This window comes from Phalaenopsis equestris, unplaced genomic scaffold (genome assembly GCF_001263595.1).
Source record: "Phalaenopsis equestris unplaced genomic scaffold, ASM126359v1 Scaffold000251, whole genome shotgun sequence".
NCBI classification, from domain to species: Eukaryota; Viridiplantae; Streptophyta; class Magnoliopsida; order Asparagales; family Orchidaceae; genus Phalaenopsis; species Phalaenopsis equestris.
The window spans coordinates 1447198-1471387 of NW_018164693.1; the positions used below are offsets into that span (position 1 = coordinate 1447198).

The 24190-nt window shown below is 32.2% G+C and overlaps 2 protein-coding genes across 2 annotated transcripts; one reads left to right on the plus strand and one right to left on the minus strand.

Annotated features, from left to right (window-relative positions):
- The first annotated feature begins 3700 nt into the window (after nucleotides 1-3700).
- On the plus strand, nucleotides 3701-4683 carry LOC110024318 (non-specific lipid transfer protein GPI-anchored 2-like). The gene is made up of 2 exons (XM_020724212.1): nucleotides 3701-4132; nucleotides 4274-4683. Exons 1-2 carry the CDS (start codon nucleotides 3805-3807, stop codon nucleotides 4435-4437), a joined length of 492 nt encoding a protein of 163 aa, XP_020579871.1. The 5' UTR covers nucleotides 3701-3804; the 3' UTR covers nucleotides 4438-4683.
- Nucleotides 4684-4855: 172 nt separating this feature from the next.
- LOC110024317 (proteasome subunit beta type-2-A-like) lies at nucleotides 4856-23724 on the minus strand. Its single transcript, XM_020724211.1, has 3 exons — nucleotides 23460-23724; nucleotides 23248-23371; nucleotides 4856-5315 (listed from the first exon to the last, which is right to left on the minus strand). Exons 1-3 carry the CDS (start codon nucleotides 23615-23617, stop codon nucleotides 4998-5000), a joined length of 600 nt encoding a protein of 199 aa, XP_020579870.1. The 5' UTR covers nucleotides 23618-23724; the 3' UTR covers nucleotides 4856-4997.
- Between the last annotated feature and the right edge of the window lie 466 nt (nucleotides 23725-24190).

Here is a 24190-nt window from a genome sequence, read left to right on the forward strand (position 1 = left end):
AAAGAGTAACAAAAGTGCATTTACATCCTCATACATCTATGTTTATAAATACTTCATGTAAATAAAATAAAAAAAATTGACTCATCAATCATTTATATAATAACTTCATATGTATTTACATGCATATACCACACCTAATTCTATGTATTTATATTGCTTACGCTTAAACTAGATTTATATATATGTCACTCAAATCACGAACATTGCTTTTTGAGCTCATCTTTCCCAAAAAGAAAGAGAGAGATTCATATATACTGTTGATTGTCAATCTCTTTCTTTGATTTGTAGAATGAATGGAGGCATCAGTGCTAAGGGAATGACGACCTCCTATATATCACACATGCGCGTTACTTGAATTTGTGGATTGGATTCAGGTTCAGCCTAACAATGACTTAACAAAAACATAATTAACCTGAACTCAACCTACATAAAAAATATTCAAAACATGATGAGTTATGTATACACCTAAAAAGGCTTGCTAAGTTGTCAATTTCGAGCATCAAGCGATCAAGCAGCCAAGTTGTTAAGCTGTCAAGCTAATAAGCTGACAAACTATTTAGTTGTTGAGTTCAGCTATATGGACATGACATAAAATTATTGAACATGACATAAAGCTGCAGGATATGACATAAAACTGTTGAAAATTATATAAAGTGTTGGATATAACTTAAGATTATGTACTTTTATATAATTATTTATATGATGATAAAATGACACCTAATGACTTATAAGTAAAGGTGAAATGTAAAAACAAAAAGGAAGAGGCTTAGGGAGGCAGGGCTCTCTCTTTTTATGAGTTGCCCATCCTCTCTCTTTGTTTCTCCTTCTACTCAATGTTAGTAGAATTTAAGCATAACCCACACACATTATGGGACCCTACGTCAAAAGATTCTACCTCTTGAAATGACTAAATGTTTATCCAAAAATAATTTTCTTTGAGCAACAGAAAAGCCTAAATATTAAATGGGCCTCATGAGCTTAATTGATCTATCTCACAAGTTGTGCATTCAATGGTCTGTCACTGACTTGATCAACTGTACTCATCGGTTGTACCTTTGAAATTGACAAGCTGCTGAGCTCTTTACCATTCAGAGGAATTCTACGAGTACCTTTGAAGTGCATGAGCATTCCTACGAGTTCCTCAGAATGAATCTATCCAACCTTAATCTTCAAGCAAGTCATTCCAGTTAAACTTGCATACATTACACGAGTTCTTATTCCATAATCTTACTAGCAGGTTAAACTTCCTAACTAAACTCATTGACAACTACCTGGCTACACCACCGAGCAAGACGAGCAATTCTTCGAGACAATGAAAAGAATTTCAGGATATAAAAATACATACTGCTATTTGTTAACAACATGACAATTCACATCAGTGGTCTTGTCGACAATGAGTGTGCTCGGGCAGGCCCTGTACTATGTAGCATATAACCTAACTTTTATGTTTTATTATGTAGATCCCTGCTTGGGTACAAAAACTTCTTTGTATATAAATAAGAGAGGAGATATCCCTCCCGCCCTCCCTCTCCCTCTCTCCCAATCATATACCCTTAATAAGTGCTCTAAGAAACCCTTAAGCTTCTCTCACTCCTTCAAGGTCTCTTCCAGATTATATGGGTTCATGAAGTGTGCAGGATCCCACATTCTAAAAATATTTGATAGGTTAATAAACCCTAAACTTGATCCAACATACCCGAGTTTAACATTTTTTTTTTGTTTTTTGGTTTTTTGGTTTTTTTTTATGACCAAAATATTGCATGAGTTGACTTTAGCTTACTTTTTTAAACGTGAGTTTAAGTTAAATTTTTGTGTTAAATCAAAGGTCTGTTTGGGACATTTCAAAATATTTGAACAAATAATTGTCAAGCTCTTGAAGAAACATATGTTGTTTAAAAAGTTATGATAACTATTATGAATTTAAGATATTTTCAAAAAAAAATCAGAATGTAACTTTCTAGTACTAAGCTAGACATCTCATTTTGCCAAAACCCGAACCCCCACCCGAACGATATCATCCTTAATAAAAACTTTTGCGGTCGTAAGTGCTTTTATTCTTTATTTTTTTATTCTTATTTTTTTAAAGTAGATTTTATGAAGATTTCATAATTTTTATATCTTATAAATTATTGAGTTTTAATCAATAAATTAATTAGAATAATAAACAGAAAAAAAATACCGGTGAGTTTTCAGATGAGATGTTTACATTAAAATGAAAAATATTTTGACATGAAGATTATCGCACTAAGTTGCTATGATATCATTCCCATATATAAACTCAATTTTATCTAATTGTTAGATATGGTTAGAATTTTCAAATCATTGGTACTAGTTACATGCAAAATGTGGAGAAAAATAATACATCGTGAGTCTTGATGCAATTGTACATCATGACTCTAATCACAATACCCCACGTGTATCGTCTGACCCCACCCAATACAAAAAAACTAAATAGTTTAATGCATGACAGGATTAGACCGATGACATCGATCACAAATTGTACGTGATTGATTAGATTATAGATCGATGCCTACAATGAATTCTGCCCAAAAATGAATATTTTATAAAGGAAAAATTTACATACATACCACAATGTACATGTTTTTAGATATCCAAAGACTAAACTTAACAAAACCTTCTGAAATACATCTAGAAATTAAAGGAGACATGTGAATCAGCCGAGTCATGTAAACCTTTAAAAGAAAGACTGAATGTGACAATATATGAATCCCAAGGGAATGAGAAATAGACTCAGGACCCAAATATCATATGAGAAGTGATTTAACACCTCAAATATACTAATAGAACTAATCATGGTTAGTTCCAATGACCAAAGAGAGACCGCACTCAGACGTATATATATCCCTGGTAAAAATCAGTATATATTCAAATCTTCTGTAAAAAGTTAAATAAATATAACACAATGGAAGTTAAACTACAAAAATTGCAAAGAAGCAGCTAAAGATAAAAAAAATGACAGGAATTTAATGGTTATCATTATTACGCTCCCATATTATAGATATTTTTGTGATGAATGCTGGATATTTTATATTAGCCACTAGCCGACATCCCACAGCACAGAGATAGCATTCAGACGTATCTAGATGCCATGTAAAATGAGTAAAATATTCATACCTTCTAAGCCTGACACATTTTGCTAATCAAACGCATCCACTTTTTTAAATTAGGGACTTCATTTTATGACTAGCATGATATCAAACGTAAGCCTCAACTTGGTCAAAATACTGAATCAGCAGACGGCATTAAATTAAGTGAAATTTACATACATGACTCCCAATTCTTATGGATTTACATATCTGACACCTAAAGTTTGAAGGTGAGTTTCACTTTTCAAAAAATTAGTTTAAGAGTGTAATTTGTTAGTATGATGTTAAAGATATGAGTGCTATTTATGTAAATATCAACTTTTTAAGTGTTTTATACATAAAATATAGAATTGCATGGTATGTATGTAAATGCCCCTTAAATTAAACAAAGCCTGCGTAAGACATTAGTAATAAAAGTAAATTAATTGAACCAAAGATTAATTCCATGAACGTAGGTAAACCAAAAACAAGAAGCCAAGTTAAAAATAAATAGCTTACCTCATGGAGCAGGGGAAAAGCCGGTCACCAACAAATCAAAGTAAACCCTGTGCCAATTTCACTAATTCTCACTTATCACCCTATAAAGGAATCCATCATTACCACTTGGTTCATATCAAGGAGCACCAGTAACACAAGAAGATCAGATCAGATAGACCACAATCCCTCAATAAATCCGACCACCGGCAAGCACCACCAAATGGCTCTACGAAAACGAGTGTTTGTTCTGACTCTATTCATGATCACGATCGTCAGACTTGTGCCGAGAAGATCGTCTGCACAAAGTGACTGCACATCGACAATCATCAGCCTAGCCCCATGCCTGAATTACATAACTGGCAGCACTGATACACCAGCTGTGGCATGTTGTTCTCAGCTGGAAAAGGTGGTGCAGTCGGAGCCCAGGTGCTTGTGCCTTATCCTTGATGGTGGAGCGGCACAGTTTGGGGTCACTGTTAACCAGACCAAAGCTCTGGAACTCCCCGGCGCATGCAGTGTTCAGACACCACCAGTTAGCAGATGCAAAGGTATCAAAATAGTAGTTTTCATATCTCCAATTCTTTTAGCTCCAGGAAAATAACGAGTAGTGATTAGAAGTCTCATACTTTAGTTTCAAGAATATAACATAGAAAAGCAATTCAGTTCAAAACACGTACTTGTCATTACAGACGCTGCTGCAGTTGCGCCAGCACCCCCACCAGGCAGTGGATCGGAAACTACTCCCGGCGGAGTTTCCCGAGGAAGCTTTCTACAACCAGTGGCTTTTCCTGTTGTCTTCTCTGTGGGCTTCATCATTTTGGCGTACTTCTCAATGCATTATATGAGCTCCTAAGCATGAATCAGTTCTTTGCTCTAGGCTTCTACAATTACACATGCTGATATTTGCTTTTTACCCTGTGATTCTGTGTAACGTCAAGCTCTTTAAAGGCTTATGTACTTCTATGTGGTATAGTAAAGAAAATCTGTAAGGCTTATTTGATCAGAGATACTCTCACTAATATAGCGGCCAATGTTTGTGCTGTATCCCGTATAATTTAACTTTTTTAATACCATTATTTGCCGACCAGCAAGCATGCAATGGTTGAGAATTACATAACAAAGCCAAAAACAGAAGCCTAAATTCAACAAACTAGTTCTTAAGATAATGACTCAACAAATAAACTGCATCGGGAAGCGTGAAAAACAATGCAAAGAAGCGGGAAATAAAACTGTATCTGGAAGCAAGAAAAACAATGCAAAGAAGCAAGAAATAATCACGTTCGAATCAGCATTAAGAGAAAATTTCCTTAATCAAATATAATTTCATCACAAACAGCATAAATAAGAAAAGTACAGCAAATAACTTCAAAAACAGTACTTGAGTCCGGATCATAACACTAATTCAGAAATACATTAGTCTGATGAAATGGATTCACGCCATGCATACTCCCTTGCTCCATTCTGGTCTACAATCTTGATCACGAAATTTGGTGGAGCGACAACCAGTCTTGACCGGATTTCAACAATGCATTTATCTACGAGATCAATCGCCTCTTCCAGCGACATTCCACTGCGAAAATACCTATCCATCATTGCTAAGGAGAAATAGGAACCATAACCAAATGCACCCTTGTCTATCTTGTGGAGAGTTGCGATGTAGTCAATGTAGTAAAGAGATGGTCCAATATCCTTATCATAGCCAGCCAGTAGAATGTTAACAAAATATGGGTTCTGGAGAAAATATGGAAAATTTACATTGGTAAGTATTTCCATAATAATTTTCATGCAACTATATCAGCGCAGAAAGACAAGCCGCAATAAAGTATGTTTGCATGCAGAAGCAAGTATTGTATTCCTCAAGCCAACTTGCCTGTGTCTATCAGCTCGTTGCATTAACAATATGATTATGCTTATTAATGGAAATTTAAATCAAATCAATAACCAAGATGAAATTGTGCTAATGATTTTTCTGAAATTAAGATCATGGTTCCACGATACCGACTATAAACTAAACAGAAAACTAGACCAATAATTTAAACAAGATCGCAATGAATTGAGATAATTAAGCAATGACAATCGAAATGTGTTGATTGCAAGATGATAACAAAAATAACCAGAAATTGCCTTGAGCAAAAAAAGAAAATTCAGATTTGATGTTCATAGAAATCAAATAACATGGTCACTCATGATTAGGAGTTTTAATTGTGATTATTTTAACAGCACCCAACAATGAAAAGTTACTTGCCAAAAATCAATCAAATATCCATATATTGATTTATGTAAGCAAAAAAACAACAGCCGTGAAATCAAAGATTGTGCACAGATGATGTATGCAAAATAACATCAACGTTAAACACCCCTACTCAACCACACATGTCGTGATGTGGTTCTTGGAGCCTATATAGCTTCTCTCATCCGTTTACAACAATCCTTTTAGAACTAAATGGGATAAGAGGAAGTTTTCCCAAAGCAATTGCCACCCACACCTGGCACAAGTTGGTGCAATGGTCTTGAAAAAAGATAGCCCCAACCTCCTACTACCACTAAGAAAGACTTGGTTTCCTTACCATCCTTCTAGTCATGTTACCTCCGGGACTTGTCACCTTCTATGGTTATTTTACTCCTATGGTGCCTAATTGCTAATCATATGGCTATTTGATGCAGAAAAGGGGAAGTTCTTCATAGAATTTGATGGGAATCGAGTTCCTTGTTGCCCTCGAATATTCACACCAGTAGAGTGAGAGTTTGTCATTTTAGTGTTGATGAAAATTTTGCACAGATTGAAAGTAACACATAGGAGAGATGGGATTTTATTCCTCAAAAAATTTGAAAGGAGAAAACCCACAAGGCCTAACAAATTCAGATTTGTTCCAGTATGTGGATTGAAAATAGCAATGATCTGCAACTCTTCGTTGTTAAGAGGGGGAATTCCAAGTCATGAACTATTGAGGTCATCTCTTGCAAAGGGGTGCAGAATGTTGGAAAGCAATTAAAGCAATGGATTTCAGAGTTGATTAACAGCGGGCAATGGACAGGTGATAATAATTGTCAGCATCAAGTGATTGTGGAAGAGAAACATGAACCATGAAGGATGAGTAGTGATAAATGTTGACGTCTATTGATGACAGGTGAAGGTGGATGTCAACATTAGTCGACAATGGAAGACAATGGTCGTAAAACTTAGTAAATGGGGAGTGATGATGGATATTAGTGTCACTATGATGTGCCACAGTTTATGCTGCCATCAGTCAACAATAGCAAGAAATAAAGCCATCAAAAGTCAAGTGTTAATAAGGTAGTGACAAATGTCATCCTACTAAGGAGAAAGATCAAGTAATTGAGAGAAGCAAAAAAGAAACATGCAGAGGAAAATCCCTAATACATTGATCAGATTTCCAAGCAACAATCAAAGATCGAAAATTCTCAGTCAGGGATACCTCTCCATCAAAATCATCCTCAAATGTGCATGAATAGGTTTTATTTATAGATTTCAAAAGAGGAGATTGTGGCATTTCTGCCAAAAATTGGAACACTTCATCAAATGATCTCAAAGGATCCCCTTCGTTCATGCTATGCTTTTTTTATATATCAAAATTGCAATGAACTCATCCATCGCCTTGTAATACTTTCCAAGAGTTCACCGCAATAGCTGGAGACAACCCCAATAACTCAAGTCGTGTAATCTTACCTCCTCTGACGAATCATTGAATAACCTAGTGGAACTATTCAAACCTAGGACAAGATTCCATGGTTTATACCTTTCATGGGTCGTCTGTTATATGTATATATGTGAAATTTAAATATACACTAACATGACAAAATATTCTTCTATCATCATGCATATGCAATAATTCTCGTGTCATATCTGATGCAACAATTCTCGTGTCATATCTAAGCCAAGCTTATTGATATAGCTTTCAACTATGAGAGCCAAATTTCAAGGAATCATATAAATATTCAATTTAATTTCAACTTCTCTTTTCCCTCTTGAAATTATCTTATGTCTGTCCATCAAAAGGCTTAAGAAAATTTTATCATTACACTAAAATGATACTGTATTACATTACCCATTACTCATAAGCATGATTTGAAAGAAATTAGTAATAGGAAGTTTGATTACCAATACAAAAATATTTACTTATTCGTTATTATTTATGTTAAAAGGCACATGAATTTAAAAATATTCAATATGGCCAACAATACGAATCACATAAATATACAGTAAATAAAATGAAAACATACAAATTAAACAAAAAATAATTTTGGTGTTACTCCAATTGTTAATATATATGATTAGACTTTTATGCTATAAACAACTAATACTTTAAATTCCTTCTTTTCTCGGTTCTTCCTTCTAGTTTCATAATTACAGCATCTACATATTCCCTGATAATCCTATGAATATATTTCTTGAAGCATTATTTCTGAAGAAATAGTGCCTGCTTGATGTGTAAACCTTTGCCACCACTGCTCTATCATTGTTGATAAACTCACAAAAGCTATTTCACACTAGTCTCTTTTTAATTATTCTTTTTCATTATTTCCCAATCTTCTCCAATTATTAAAGATTAATCTCATTATTATACAGCCTCTTCCTTCGTAAGCCTTTTTCAACAATTATAGCTTGATGTTATCGCCAGTTCTCAATCGACTCGGCTACAATTTAAGCATATACTGTTACCACTATTCCTCCAAAAACCTCAACTTGCAGATCTGCTAATCGCCTATCACGCACTTCTTAACACGTGCTTCCTTATCTCTTCGCCTTTTTTTAGGAAAACACCTCAATTTGCCAAGATTTAAAATTCAGAAATTTGAAAAAAGTTTTGTAATGCTAGAATTCATGAGCAGTCAATTGAAAGTTGTTAATTTCAAGTGAAACTGATAGAATTTATGCAGCATTCTATTTTTATTTGTTGAGCCATTTGTAGGCCTTAAATTTGACTGTGGGGTATACGAACTTGATTAGACTTTGAATATTAAAATAATCAATTTTCACACTTCATATGTTTGCATTTAAATGCGTATTCTTCAGATGATTCATGGTTGTATTCCCCGAGGGTGTGCCAATATAATTCATGATTCTTTCCATTCGGGCGCTTTCCTCCTTATTTTAATTGTTTGGTCATTGGTTTTCATGGGAGGGGAAGATACGCACACGCTTTTTTTTTCCTAAATGTGAACTTGAACAGTGTTGAAATTTGTTGTCATTTTTTTTAGATATTCTCATTGATTGTAAAATTATCTTTTGGGATGAACGAAAATCGTCCGTTCCCCTAACATAACAAGCAAAAATTTTACAGAAGTTATGATTCATTATTCCAAAAAACAAGAATTCTTATACGCTTTCATTTTACATCTCATTCTATGTTACATTAGAAATCATGTACCCTCAAAAATCCTATAACAAACTGATATTAGAGCCTAAAATTATGTCATGTCAATTAAAAAAAGATAACACTCGGATCAATAAAAACTAAATAAAAAAAACATGTATTTTAAGTTAATCAAGTAAATCATGGTTCTAAAGGAATGCACAGCTATCATGAGGATCAAAGTTATTTGGAGGCATAAATTAGAAATATTTTCTTAATTGTTCCTTTGAGCATTACCATATATTTGAATTTGAAAGACATGAATATGTCAAAAATAGACTAGTAGGCCGTACTTAATCATTTTTACAAGGTATTGCAAGTAAACCAATGCATTAACCTAAAAGACATTACAGCATAAGAGAAATATTAGGATCAATTGAATAATCACTTCAATGGTTTTGGACAAAATAATTCTAATGCATTTACATACATGATATTTATGTGTTGGAACTTTAGAAAGATTTTAATTTTAATCTTCTATTTTAGTATTTTCCATTTTTAGAAGTTAGAATTATTTGTGCTATAATTCTTTTTTTTTTAATCATGGGGCGTTGTGGCTGATTTTATGATTTTCCCAATATGAGAATTATTCCTTTCCAATGGAATTGAATAAGAATACTCCCACCCTAAAACATATATATTATCACAGCCATCGCCTTAAGAACTACGATCGAATCCCTTCGATCTAGTCGTCTGCGGGTTATGCCATTGCAAGAAGCCTTTGCTTCGCTCTTGTCCCTATCATGATTAAAGCTAGCTAGGAAGGCAACGGGCTGATCGCGGCGTTCAGCGATTTGTGATACAATCGCAAATAGAGCTAGTCGGGAAGGCAACGACTGGATTGCGGTGTTATGAGACTCGTGATACGGTCGCGATTAGATCTAGTCTGGAAGGCAACAACTGAATCATGTCATTCAGAGACTAACGTCGCTTTTATTCCTTGTCCTTCCTCTGGCACCAACAACAGGGTCAAAACTGTGCAAGTCGAGTATTTGAACCAACACATGTTTCTTTCTTTCCCTCAAGGTAGCCACTGCATGTGTTGTTCTTCTCAGATTTGGGGATGATATAAAAATCAGCAATAATGACGGGAGTGCAAAAACAACTCTACCACATCTACTAGTTTAGTAATTCTGAAACTAGCTCACCTCACCCTACACAGCTCCTCTCATGGTTGCATCGACTGAGTATTTTTTTAGAATCTACTACCTTACCTCATAGTCATAAAACTTAATGGACAAAACTACCTCAAATTGACTCAATCCATAAAAGTGAAGATCGACGACAGAGGCAAAATTGGGTATTTAACTAGATAAATTTCAAAACCTACAAATAATAATCCAAATCTAAAAATTGCAGTCCAAAAATTCTCTAGGTATGGCATGACTCATCAACTCCATGGAGCCTACCATAGAAAAGCATCAACTCCAAGGAGCCTACCATAGAAAACCCTCATCTATTCCTTCCCACTGCTTGAGATATCTGGGAGGACGTTCAGGATCTCTATTTAAAATTGGAGAATTATTTACAATTTTTTTAGTTGAAAAATAAAAACCCTCATCTATTCCTTCCCACTGCTCGAGATATCTGGGAGGACGTTCAGGATCTCTATTTAGACTTGGAGAATTATTTACAATTTTTTTAGTTGAAAAATAAACTTTAGATATCCAAACACAAAGATGTTACTACTTATTACAGTGAGTTCAAAAATTATGTCAACAGCTTGATCAATATTATGATGATATTTTAGAGTACCAAAATGATTATGCTCACCACAAGAAGAGAAAGAAGAGAGGAAAACAATCTAGTCTCCATGTTTTTAGGTAGCCTTAATCGGAGTTTAGACGAAGTACGAGGTCGAGTCCTTGGTAAGAAACATCTACCCTCAATTAAAGAAATTAGACGTGAAGAGTCAAGAAAAGAAATTAAGTAGTGCGACATCAAACCAACTTATAACATTGAACAGAAGATTCGGCTCTTGCCTCAAAAGGGGTTGATATTAAATAAAGATATAAGAAACCAGAGTGTAAGCATTGCAAAAAATTATGGCACATGAAGGAGACATGTTGGAAACTTCATGGTAAACCTGCAAGTTGAAAATCAAAATCCAAGCATGGTCAAGCATATTAAGCCATTGCAAAATAAACTCACGAGCCACTTGCTAACTCGAATGTAATCTCTTTCACCAAGGAGCAATTAGAGCACTTGCACATATTATTTCAATTGTCAAAATTGTCTCTAACTCTATCTTGCTCGTTGGTACAGAAAGATAACTCTTAGCCATTGCTTTGTTAGGCATTATTTTTACTTTTTCTCATTCTTGGATGATTGATTCTGGTGCAACTGATCACGTGACTTGTTCTAAAATGTTTTCCTCCTATAGACCTTATATAGGCAATAAAAAAGGTAAAAATATTTGATGATTCCCCCTCGTTAACTATCAGGATATGAAATGCCAAACTCTTCTCGTTGTTAGCCATTCATAATATTCTTTGTGTTCTTAATTTATCATATAATTGGTTGTCCACTAATAAAATTATTACAAATCATCAATGTCAAGCAAATTTTTATTATTCTTGACAAAAGTTTTAGGAATCAATCACCTGAATGATGATTGATAGTTCTAGGAAAAAAAATAGACTATATTATTTCAACGATGGACTTGAATTGAATAGACAGTATCGAAGTACTATTAGTTTAAATTTTGATTATGTTTCTAAAAATAATGATATTATGTTATGGCATTATAGGCTATGCCATCCTAATTGTTAATCCCTAAAATACTTGTTTCAAAAATTATTTTTGAAAAAAAAAATTATTTTTGTTTAAATGTGAATTTTGATAGCTTTTTAAACATCATCGTACACGGTTTTCTCCACAAATACAAACCAACTACACAATTTACTCTGTTTCATAACGTTATCTGGAGTCCTTATAAAAACCTTATATATTATGAAAAAAAAAATGATTTTTGACTTTCACTAATAATCGCACTAAGTTGGGTTTATTTAATGAAAGATAATTTTTAAATGTAAATAACACAAACACTTTTATACCATGGTATACACAGTTTTAAGAAATCATTCAAACATTACAAAATGATATTTTAGGTCAATTTTTTCTAAGAAAATGAATAATTCATTAGAGCTCTTATGTTGATGCTCCACAATAAAATGGCATGGTTAAAAGAAGAAACAAGCACTTATTGGAAGTAGTTCGGAAAAATATTTCAGATGAAAGATTTTTTACTATTACTTTTCTCATAAATAGAACACCGATAAAGTTTTAAACTTGAAACAGCTTTTGATATTTTTCAAAAAAAATCGAAAGATTCAGCTCTCATCTTCTCAACCTCTAAATATATTTGGATGAATGGTTTTCGTTCATATTCACAATCAAGAAAAATTTGAATCCCAAGCCAAAAAAGGTGTTTTTGTTGAATATGCTCATAACCAAAAGGGTTACAAATGCTTTGATCCCGATTCTAAAAAAGAAATTGTTAACATGGATTTCATCTTTTTTGAATTATAACCCTTTCATACCTCATATTTACGGAGGGGACAAAACAAAGATTCGTATACTGAGTTTAAGAATTTCTTCAAACCAAAATCTCTCAAAATAGTATCTCTCCAACCTTGAGTGTTCAACCTAAAAACCCAAGCGATATTATATCAAAAGAGAGTATGTCAAATCTTTTAGAAATTTAAGTTCTTTTAATGTCATCTCATGATATTCACAAATCAAAGATAAACTAAGAAAAAAAAACTATGGTAGTGGCACCATTTGATATTGTCTGTTCGTGACAAAGAACAATATAAAAGAGAGAGTCTACGAATCATTTGCACTGCCCAGAATCCTCGAACCCGCCACGTAATGCCCTCACTAATACTTTACCCCATGTACAGACCATGCATATTTGAATTATGAGTTCCAATCCTAAATTTGAGCATATAGTACAAATCCTAAGCCTAATGAACCTAGCATTCTCATTGGGGAAATGTCTTACAACCCAAAATTCATCGTCCCATTATGTTTCATATGAAAATATCTCACCCATGTTCCATAATTTTACCTCAAAATTGTCGTTTATAGAGATTACTAGTTTTGTGCATGCTGCTCTAAATGTTCCTAAGTGGAAAGAGGTAGTCTTCAAGGAGATGAAAGCTCTTAAAAAAAAAATGAGTATTGGTTGATATACTTAGAGGAAAGACAACTGTCGGGTGCAAATGAGTATTTGCAATCACGCATATTCTGATGACTCTTTTGAACGATACAAGGCTCGAATGATTGTCAAGTGATTCACTCAGATATTTGACATTAATTATTTAAAGACAATCGCCTCCATCACAAAACTAAACACTGTAAGAGTTCTTTTATCACTTGCAGTTAATCTTGACTAGCTCATTTAGAGATAATCGCCTCAATCACAAAACTAAACCCCTGTAAGAGTTCTTTTATCACTTACAGTTATTCTTGACTGGCCCATACAATACTTGGATATAAATAATATCTTTCTCAATAGAGACTTGGAGAAATAAGTGTATATGAATGCACCTCCGGGATTCCACAAAAAATTTGGAGCAAAAGTGTGTCAACTAAAAAAATCTTATACGAGTTGAAGCGTCCACCGAGAGCATGGTTTAAGAAATTTACATTATTTGTTAAATATTGATCGTATACTCAAGGGCAAGAAGATCATAAAATGTTCTTAAGACATTCAAATAATGGGATGTAGTCATATTGATTGTGTAGGTGGAAGATATTATTCCCATCGGAAATGATGCATATGAGATAAACAGCTTGAAAACTTCTTTATCATCAATTTTTTGAACCAACGACTTCCGATCTTTGAGGTATTTCTTCGAATGAAGGTTGTTCGATCGAAGAAATAAATTATTGTCTCCTAACGGAGGTATGTTCTTGAAATTCTCAAAGAAACTAGGATGAGTGCATGTAGACCTATAACACTCCAATCGATCCCAATCAGAAATGGGGAGATGGGAAGGGCGGTGATCAAGTGAATACAATTAAATATAAAAAATTGGTGTGAAAGTTGATATACTTATCACACATATGGCCAGACGTTGCTTTTGTTGTGAGTTTGGTAAGTCAATTTATGCATTTTCCCTATGAGAAACATCATAATCAACATAATTCTCAGATATCTAAAAGGTATACCAAGTAAAGGTTTACTCTTTCAAAAGACCGCACAAAAGAGTATAGAGGTGTACGCTGATGCAGATTAGGTGGGTTGAATAATTGACAGGAGATCAACTTCTGAGTACTCCACATATTTGTGGAGAAACATGTTTATATAGTGAAGAAACAAAATGTTGTTGCAAGGAATAGTGTTGAGGCAGACTATAATGATATGGCTAATGGAGTATGTGGTGTTATGGTCAAAAAGAATTCTTAAAGTGATGCAAATCCTAATAAACATGCCAATGAAATTATATTGTGACAATAAAACAGTCATAAGCATTGCAAAAAATCCAATGCAACATGACCGCACAAAATATGTGGAGATTGACAAGCACTTTAAAAAATAGAAGATTGAGTGTGGAGTTATTTGCACTCTAATACTGAACAACTAGCAACAATCTTCACCAAATGACTGTTTTGGCCTAGTTTTGTGCTCCTTGTAAGCAAGTTGGGCCTGACAAGTATCTATGCTCCCACTTGAAGGAGTGTTGAAATTTAAGGAACAATTTAATTTTAGTATTTTCTATTTTCAGAATTTAGAATTATTAGCATGTTATAATTCATGTTTCTTTCTTTTATCATGAGGAGTTACAGTTGATTTTATGATTTTTTTAATGTGGGAGTCACCCCCTCTATTTATCTTGTAATTATTTCCTATGAAATTGAAGAAGAATAATTATTTTTCCTCTCATAAAACCTACAGAATGCAAAACTTATAATTAAAAATGATTTTCCTTGAGACTATATTATTTTCTTAAAGGCTTTGGATGAGGGATTCGGGTTATATTAAGCATCATTACAAGACCCTAAGTGGGATATTAATTAAACATTTCAATATTGAAACATACTAGGAACGATTTGTTAATGATAGCATACCCATAATTAAAATAGCTATAAAGCATTTGTTACATTCTCTTGAGCCTAACAAAAATAAATTATAAGGTCAAATCTTGTTTTATTGAAGAAATTATAGTTCAAAGATACTCTTTTGAAGCTAAACCTCTAACAAAAATTAAATATGAATATGAAGCCGATCCACAATTTAAACCTCAAATACAAATTGTATTAATAAAATTGGAACCAACATCTATATATGAAACTAATATAGAAGTTGATTTTTATACTGATGGTGAATTTGACCTTCTATTTGAATTTGAATCTTCTTCTAAACATGAACATCCTATATAAAGTTATGAACAAACTTTTAAAAGATATAGAATCTATTCAAGGACGTGGAATTGAACAGCTCAGATATGTTGAAATTGATGAGTTTAATGAGCAAATTGGTAGAACAAATCTTGAACATCAAAGTAAATATTATGCCTACTGAAGATGATACATCAATTTAGAAAATCAAGTTAACCGTTAAAAAAAAAACTCTCTATACTAATCAACTCAAATCAATGTAGGAAAATGCAGGAAACAAACAAACTCTTAAAGGCTTTAGTAGATAAATTTTTTAGATTTAAGCAGACTATCATCAACATTTATCTTGTTTGCACCAACAGCAAACTCATCATTGTCATAACTAATTGTTAGTTTGCTGAGAATTCATTCATGCACATCAAAGACATATGCAAAGCATACAAATGATATGAAACAAATAGTGAAAATAATGATATTATAAAATGCCTTTCAAGAAATACTAATAATGATTTATCACCCACTCGTAAATGATCCTATGATTAAAAAAATTGAAAGCATGTAAAGCACACAAATAGAAATGCTTGTATTGGGGTGTCAATAAATAATTTGACACAAATACTTGAAAGCTTTTTTGTTGTTGTTGTAAACTCAAATCAAGAAACTTCAATGCGGGTTGACCAGATCACTACTCAAATATGGTTTGAACTAATTATTATTTGGGCTAGTTTTGCATTGATCCAAATAAATTAAAATTGATTTGAAATTGAATTGATTGCTATTCTAGTTTGGGCTTTGAAAGGTAGAAACATATTGTTAAAATAAACATATATATTACCATGTTAAATATGTCATATTTAAGTTGGTTGAATTACGTTGATCTAAAATTTTGCATGATCCTTATATTAAATAGGCTTGAAGGTTCATGCATGTAATTAACAGGTTCAGGTAGAGTTGTGTTTGCGTCAAACATTTTGAACCACATGTTAAACAGAACAAGTTCAGCTCAAGCAAATTTGGGTTGAGTTCATGCCATACCCAAATTCGATCATCAACGCAATAGGCAAACAATCTACTCAATGAAAACAAACTTAAACAATTTAAATTGAATGAAAATGATTTATAAACATTTAGATTTGTTCAAATGGGTGAATTTTTAAAATTCAAACTCCTATTAAGGCTCTCCTTGTCAACAAATTAATTTAAGTATTCTTACAATTTCAATTTCTTGCTAAGTTTTCATTCATGAAATTTTATGTCTAGAAATCAAGATATGGAAACAAAATTGATATCAATTTGAGTATTATCAGGGTTTAATTTGAACTCTCATAAAACTCTAAGAATTCTACCATATATTTCTCCATTTTTCTATATAATATATTTAAAATTCTTAAACCTACCAAGTAGGGTACCACCTTACCTTAAAATGATATTGTATTGTAATTATTGATATCAAACACGCTTAAATTACATATATTATATTCAATCTTTATTTTAAAGCCTTTATCTTCAAAATATTCCACCAAATATTCTAATTTTTTATTTATTTTAATGAAAATCGACCTAATTATAACTATGATATCCACAAAAAATCATGCCCAAGCAAAGCATCTTATTTTGAACATTCTTTGTAAGCATTTATACAATTAATAAAAAATTGCACTTAATGTTAACCCTTAATATAGGCATATGATATTGGGAAACTCTTGCGACACTGCACCAAAACTTCTAAACTAGATAATATTCTATCATGTATATCTTTAAAACATCAATACGTCTTCGACATATGTCTCTACTTTAAAATATACCAAATCAATTCTCGTGATATATGAGCATGTCTTCCAACATATCAATAGAAATTAAGGAAGAACATTTTCTAGTTCTTCGTACTTATCTATTAATTGTCTTGTCAAAAAAGTCACTTCCATGAAGGACACAAATTTGATTCTTCAAAATTGATATTATTTTTTGAGTTCAATTACTCTCTACCAAAGCTTTTTCACATAAATTATCAATTTTAATACCCTATTGCTAGCAATACCTAGAACATCAAGTATAAATATAAATATGTTTCTTCTACAATCATATCACATCCTCTTATTATTGAAAATTCCATTAAAAAACCAAATCGCTATAATATTCTCCATCACTAAATTTTGATTTGGTTCTCATTAGAACTGAAGCCTTACCTCTATGCATCATTTTTAGAGCATGCTATTTTAAATAAAATATAATCCGCTTCATTTTACTAATTGTTACGATCTCCAAAATTATTTATTCCTTGAAAGACTTATTTAATAAGATCTTAAAGTATTATTTTCATATTTTCTTGATTTCATCATCATCAAACAAGATCTAATTAACTTCAATTTTAATGCATCTAAATTGACTAAAGTCTCTAAATCTTTTATAACTGGCCTTTTTTTTCTATAAATTTACTTTTCTCCGAACAACTTGCAAAAACTACTTAGTCTATTAGATAAATGATCAAAAGTTATAGTGCTTCTTTGCCCTATTTATAAAATTTCTAACTTTCATGAAATCATTATAAGTCCCAATAGTATTCAATTTTTGCACTTTTAAAAACTTATGTCTTTACTTTTTTAAACAACTTTGCAAATAAAATAAAATTTATTTAGACTGAAATTAAACTTAAACTTAGGGCTTGTTTGAGATCACTTTCTATTTTTTTTAATATGTTTAGTATGGTTTATTTTTGTTTTGTTTTCTGTTTTAGAGAACGCGTATGGTATTGTTATAATTTATATGTTTTTAAAAACAAAAAATATAAAAATGTTAGGTTGGATATTTTTTATTATTTAAAAAAAACAGTGCTTTTTATAAACCGGTTTGGTGCACGTCCTCTCTAGTATTAAGCTCTGCTGCCCATGATGTATACGACGTCTTCCCAGCACCACTCAATACAAAACATTACCAATGAGCGGGCGGCGGGTCACAGGCAAGCAATGCGGGCAACCAACAGGTGGCTGGCTGCTGTTGGAGACTGCAGCGGCCGGTGTCCATCGAAAGGCAACAGCAGCGGCGGGCAAGCGGCAACGGCGTGAGCGGGCTCGTTGGCGGGGGGCCCTCGAAGCAGCCGACATCCGACGGCGGGCAGGAGCAAGTGGGTGGCTGGCGACAATTGGTGGCGGCCTATGGGCGGCCGAAGGATGGTGGTGAGGCTCGGCAGACAGCAAGTAAGCGGCAGACAGCGGTGGTTGGTGGGCGGGCGGCGGGACTCCCTATTTTTGCTGTTTTAAATACAGGCAAAAACATAGTTTTTTTTATTTTTTATTTTTAAATTTTAAGTATTTTAAAAACAGAAATGTTTCTCCAAAAAATAAAAAAACAGAAATAAAATAAAAACAGATAAACAAACACAATTTTTTTGTTTGTTTCCCATTTTTTTATTTTAAAAAATAAAAAAAAATAAAAAAACAAAAACTGATCCCAAATAGCCCCTTAACAATCAATATTTGTTATTCACTTTTAATGAGATCATTTGTATGATCAATTTAAGAACATTAAACATAGTGATCTACATAGATAGACTATCTTAATAGGTTTGAAGATTTTATTGGTAAATAGCATCAATTGCACCAAAGACAATAAAAGAAGCCAATAATAAATATTTAAAGGATCAATGATGCTTCATTTCTTTATCATACCTAATTTATTTTAAACACGCAACCAACATCGGTATCATGTATGCCAAATTTGATCCAATACAAGAAACTATAATTCATGAATATTTTTAAATGATTAAAGCAGATGTAAGAACAAGAACTTATAGAACCATTATACCTTATTTGAATCCACATAAAAAATACACTAGAGCCTACAACAAAACCTACCAAAATATGAATTTTAACCTAGAGCTAAAATCTTAAAATGAATCGTTCTACATTTAATTTTGCATTTAAAACTCATTTGAATCCACACTAAATTATGCCCTAGAGCCTGCACCAAACCCTACCAAGATCTCAAATTGAGAACTATCTATCACATTGAAACTTAACCCAGCTGAGGTTCTTTAATAATAAAATAACATAATAGAGCACCCCATTAGGAATTAATCATTAATACTATTCCAGTGTTGAACAGTCAACCAAAATATTAACTTTTTTGAGTTTTTTTCTTCAGGTTTAAGATTTCTAACATCATTCAACTTGTAAAATTACATCAATATATCCTTCAATTTATTTATAAAAACTAAATGAAATTCTAAAACCTAAATTAATATCTATCTGGTTGATTTCAAAGGTACACAATTCATTATGCTTAATTATTCGCAATTAATTTATTCCTCTACAAAAGAGGATGCATGTCCATATAACACGCATTTATCTGTGTTAAACTAATGTGCACATTCAGTCAATTACCAGAAAAAACTTTAAAAATCTTATAGATATTCATTTTGAATTCTCCTCCTCTTTGCATCTTTTGAAATTAATTGTTATTAACTGAGAGATGATATGGGACTCCATAAAGTTCACAGTCCTAATATAGATTTACCATGCAATGTAGATTTCGATGAAACTAGATAATACAACAAAAGATCAACTGTTTAAAGAATACAAATTATCGACTTTAAACAACATTTAGTACATTTGAAATATTTTTTTCTTACGTCCAGTTGTAGTAAATTTGAAATAAATTATATCCTCAACTAAAAGTTTGGTGGTACTAAATGCAACTTGACATTACTTGTGCCAACAAACTCTATTTCCACATAATTTCAAGCAACATGATCTTGAACAAAAGAGTGTCTAATCAGAATGTGCTTGATCTGTAAATGTTAAATTAATTTTTTTAGTTAATCCAATAGTACTCGGGTGTTATCACACTTAACCAAAATGTACTATCTTAATTTTATAGTCTTCTAATTATTGTTTTGATGTAACATAATTGTTTATAAGCACATATTATGCCTTAACAATGTATAAAGCCGGATAATTTTATTTACTTCTATAACCAAGGCACGAGTGATGATCCATCTAAATCAAAATTGGTAGATCATGAGGAGATTTGAATTTCTTCGCATCAAAATTCAAAATTAATTCATTTGTGTAAATCACTTCAAAGAGGAAGGTCATTCTCTAATTGCTTCACCAAAAGTCTCATGACAATGTGTAGTTCTGCCGTCTCTACATACACAAAAAAAGACAATTCTAATGAAAGTGTATAGTCTTAACAATAAAAAAAATTAGGGGACCCAAAACCAAAAACGTGATAAAAATCTCAAGAAGAAAAAGAAAACTCAATGTGGAAAATCAGAGAAAACTCACTCGCACTACTGACTAGTAAGGGGGAAAAATATTTGGGAAAGAAAAAGAAAGGAAAATAGGGGAAAGTATTTACCAGACACCCAACAAAAAATATAACTTGTGCTTGGATAGGGAAATAACCTCTCCCAATTTTCAATTCTCATGCATGCTCAAGGATTTGAATCTATAAAGGAGAAAGATTTGCAAATTCAAAGCAAAATATTATTGAGTCATGATGGTTTCAATACATGACTAGAACCCTAATCTATAATTAACAAAATCAATTAAACAAGCTCTAAGACAACAATTTGGAGATATAAAGCCTTTGAGAAAGTTAGATTACTAAAAGTACCCTACTTAATAATAAAGACATCGATAAGCAATAAAAAAACTGCTTCAAAAAAATATTAAAAGCGATTGCTTGTTAAAAATATAGTTTAATTAACATAACCAAATAAGCATAAAGTATATTATAGATTAATACATGAAATAAAATGCATAGAAGAAAAGATCTAATTCCAAATAAAATACTTATGAAAATTTATAAAAAAATGAGAGCATTGAAATAGTTCTATTAACAAATCTACTTAAATACTAAGGCATCATTTAGTTTAGCTTCTTATTTACCTTTTCGTAGAATACCCTACCAAAAAGCAACTGCATGCTTTTTAGGTGAAAAAATTAAACACTTTTTTTATAAATTTGCATAAAGAAAATGATAATTTGATAGAAGAAAAAGGATTGTTGCCCAAAAAAGAGTTTTTGCAGAATAGTGTTGAAAAACTCAACCAAGGCCCAAGATGGCACCAAATAAATGAAAAAGTCATATTTTAGCATTAATATATATAGGCGACAAAAATATTAGGCATATGGTAAATAAAAGGAATAAACTTAGTTGTTGGCCGATGGCCATATAATAAAGCTATTTAAAAGGATAAATGAAATATATATATTCTAAAAACACATTGATATCAAATAATCAATTTGATTTATGCTTGGATAATCCACCATTGATTGAATTTTTGTGCTAAGTCAATTGTTGATGAATAGATAGAGGAAAAAAGATCTTCATATATTTATAATGATCTTGAGAAAGCATATGATGAAATATTATAAGAATTAAATTGTTAAACATTTGGAAAAAAAAATTGTCAGAAAGATATTGAATTTATTAAAAATATAATATAGAAGATTGGCTAAAAATATAAATATTTGTGAAACGACAAAAACAGTTCAGAATCTTATCAATAGTGCATCAAATATTGATTGAGTTCATGTTTTGTGTATTGGTTATACACATGCTTACAAAGATATTCAAAGAGAGATGCTTTGGGATACGTTAATTGGTATAACTATAAACAATTTGACATAGTTCAAATCCTGAGACCTCTATTAGTATAAGTAAAAATTTAGAATAATGAATAAAATGTTTAAAAAACAACAAACCTAAAATTAGAAGAAAAAATTAGTAGCTATATGTAATTTCAGCCATTGCCGAGTTGTTTATTAGCCAATAAGAAAAATGTTATGTGATATTAATATGTGATCCATTTAAGTGCCATAAGTTATAATATAAGAATGAATATTTAAAATGAAGAAATTCCCCAGTAACAGCAAGCCAGAGAATGACATCAAGGCTTGAAGGTAAATTTCCTAAAACTAAAATTGCACCGACAAATTTATATGGATTCAAGTATTGGAAAGTAAAAAACACCAAAAGCCCAATTAATAAGTGTGGTATAAATAAAAAGTTAAAACAAATTTATGGTCAAACTAGAGAAGATATTTTTAAAAGTTATATATTAGAGAGACAATGTAATAGTGCCATAGATTTAAGCTATATGACCATGAATGTCTAAGGTTAGAAATTCCACTGACAAAACTTGTAATAAAAAAACATTGAAGAACCAGAAGAAAAAGGAAAAAGCATGGATTATGAATAAACACTTTTACATATATAATTAAAATATAATGTAATGCTAGAAAGGAATGAACAACAAAGATGAATTCATAAATACAGAACAAAAGAAATGGGATATGCATCATGCATTAGCCAAATGACCAAAACCAGATGCAACTTCGACAATATAACCGGACCTTGAGCTTCCCATGACATCTTTAAACTAGCTAAAAGGTTCAAACTAAACAGTAATTAAGAGAATAATTTCGTGATGGATTCTTTTGGTTTTAAGTGGATGCAAAACATGCTTTAGAAATCCATCAAATATGCTAGATTCCTTCACTTGGTAGGGCATAATTAGAAATCGCATTGCTTCTAAACTCTACACACCTCCTGAAATGTGCCGATTTCATTTCTACATAAAAATGAGGGAACTTCAATTTCTACTTTTCTAAAACATATTTATGATTACATCAAACTTAATGAAACACAAAACCATTGCCCTTCTCTAACTATTTCAACGTAACATAAACATTAGGACAAGTTGAGAAAGCTTAGATCGGAATAAGAACATTAAAAAAAAAACACACAAAAGTATCAGATCAATTATCCCTGCCTCTCGACCAAAACCATATTTTCATTGTCCAATGTATATCATGTCAAATGAATGACACCTTAGCCAATGCAAGTAATTCCAGAATGCAAGATCCATATATTACTAACAGTTCGACAATAAACAAAATACAAAAGAAGGGAAGAAAACTAATAAGTGTTACCTTTCTGAGAGCAGTGGCAAGCTCGCCCCTGGTGAAGTTTGCAGCGGCAGCAGTGCTCAGCGGGATTCCATTCCTGAACTGGTAGAGATGAACGTTCTTTTGGATGTACTCGATGAACTGAACCCTAGGACAAATAGAAGATGGTGAAAATAATCAGGAGATTCAGATGGGGAAAAAGAAGTGGAAGGAGTTGGAATAGAATACGAACGGACCGGTCGCCTGCCTCGCCGGAGACGCCGAGGAGCTTGTGGGAGTCGAGGACCAAGACCTTGTCCTCGTTAGCTTTGTGGACAAGTATGCTATGAACAGCAGAGGAGTCTGCAACGATCAAAGCGAAACCGTCACCTACAAGCCCGAAAACGCACTCCATCGCCGCCGGTTATGTTCCGATCGTCGGTCACAGTCGAGGAAGAGAGACGGGGAGACGAGGATCAGTCTTCTTGGCTTGGAAAATAAGCAAGGGAGCGCTGTGGAGGTTAATATCTGATTAATTGGAGCTTAAATCTTAATAATTATAATTATGCTAATGAAGTATTTATGACTTTGAAATTAGGATATAATTTTGAAGTTATTTTGCAAGGTAAATTAGCCGTCATTAATTTTGGATTTTTAAAAAAATGTTTATAGTATCTAAAATTATAAAAAACAATAAGAGGTTAGAATGCAAAGAATTTAATTGAATTTAAATTAAATATTTACATTCATAATAAATGAAAAATAAAAATAATGTATTTAAGAAATTTGATTTCTTCTCAAATTCTTCTTTACATTGATGTAATACCGAAATATATTGAATTATATTGTTGGTGGACTTTCGTAAATTCAAATTTATATAATTACTCTTACAAAAGCGGTTAAAAACAATACCATATGATAGAGAAAGATAAGTAGAAAACCTACCATATAATTATATAGGGTTTCTATGAATTAAGAGAGCTATGGT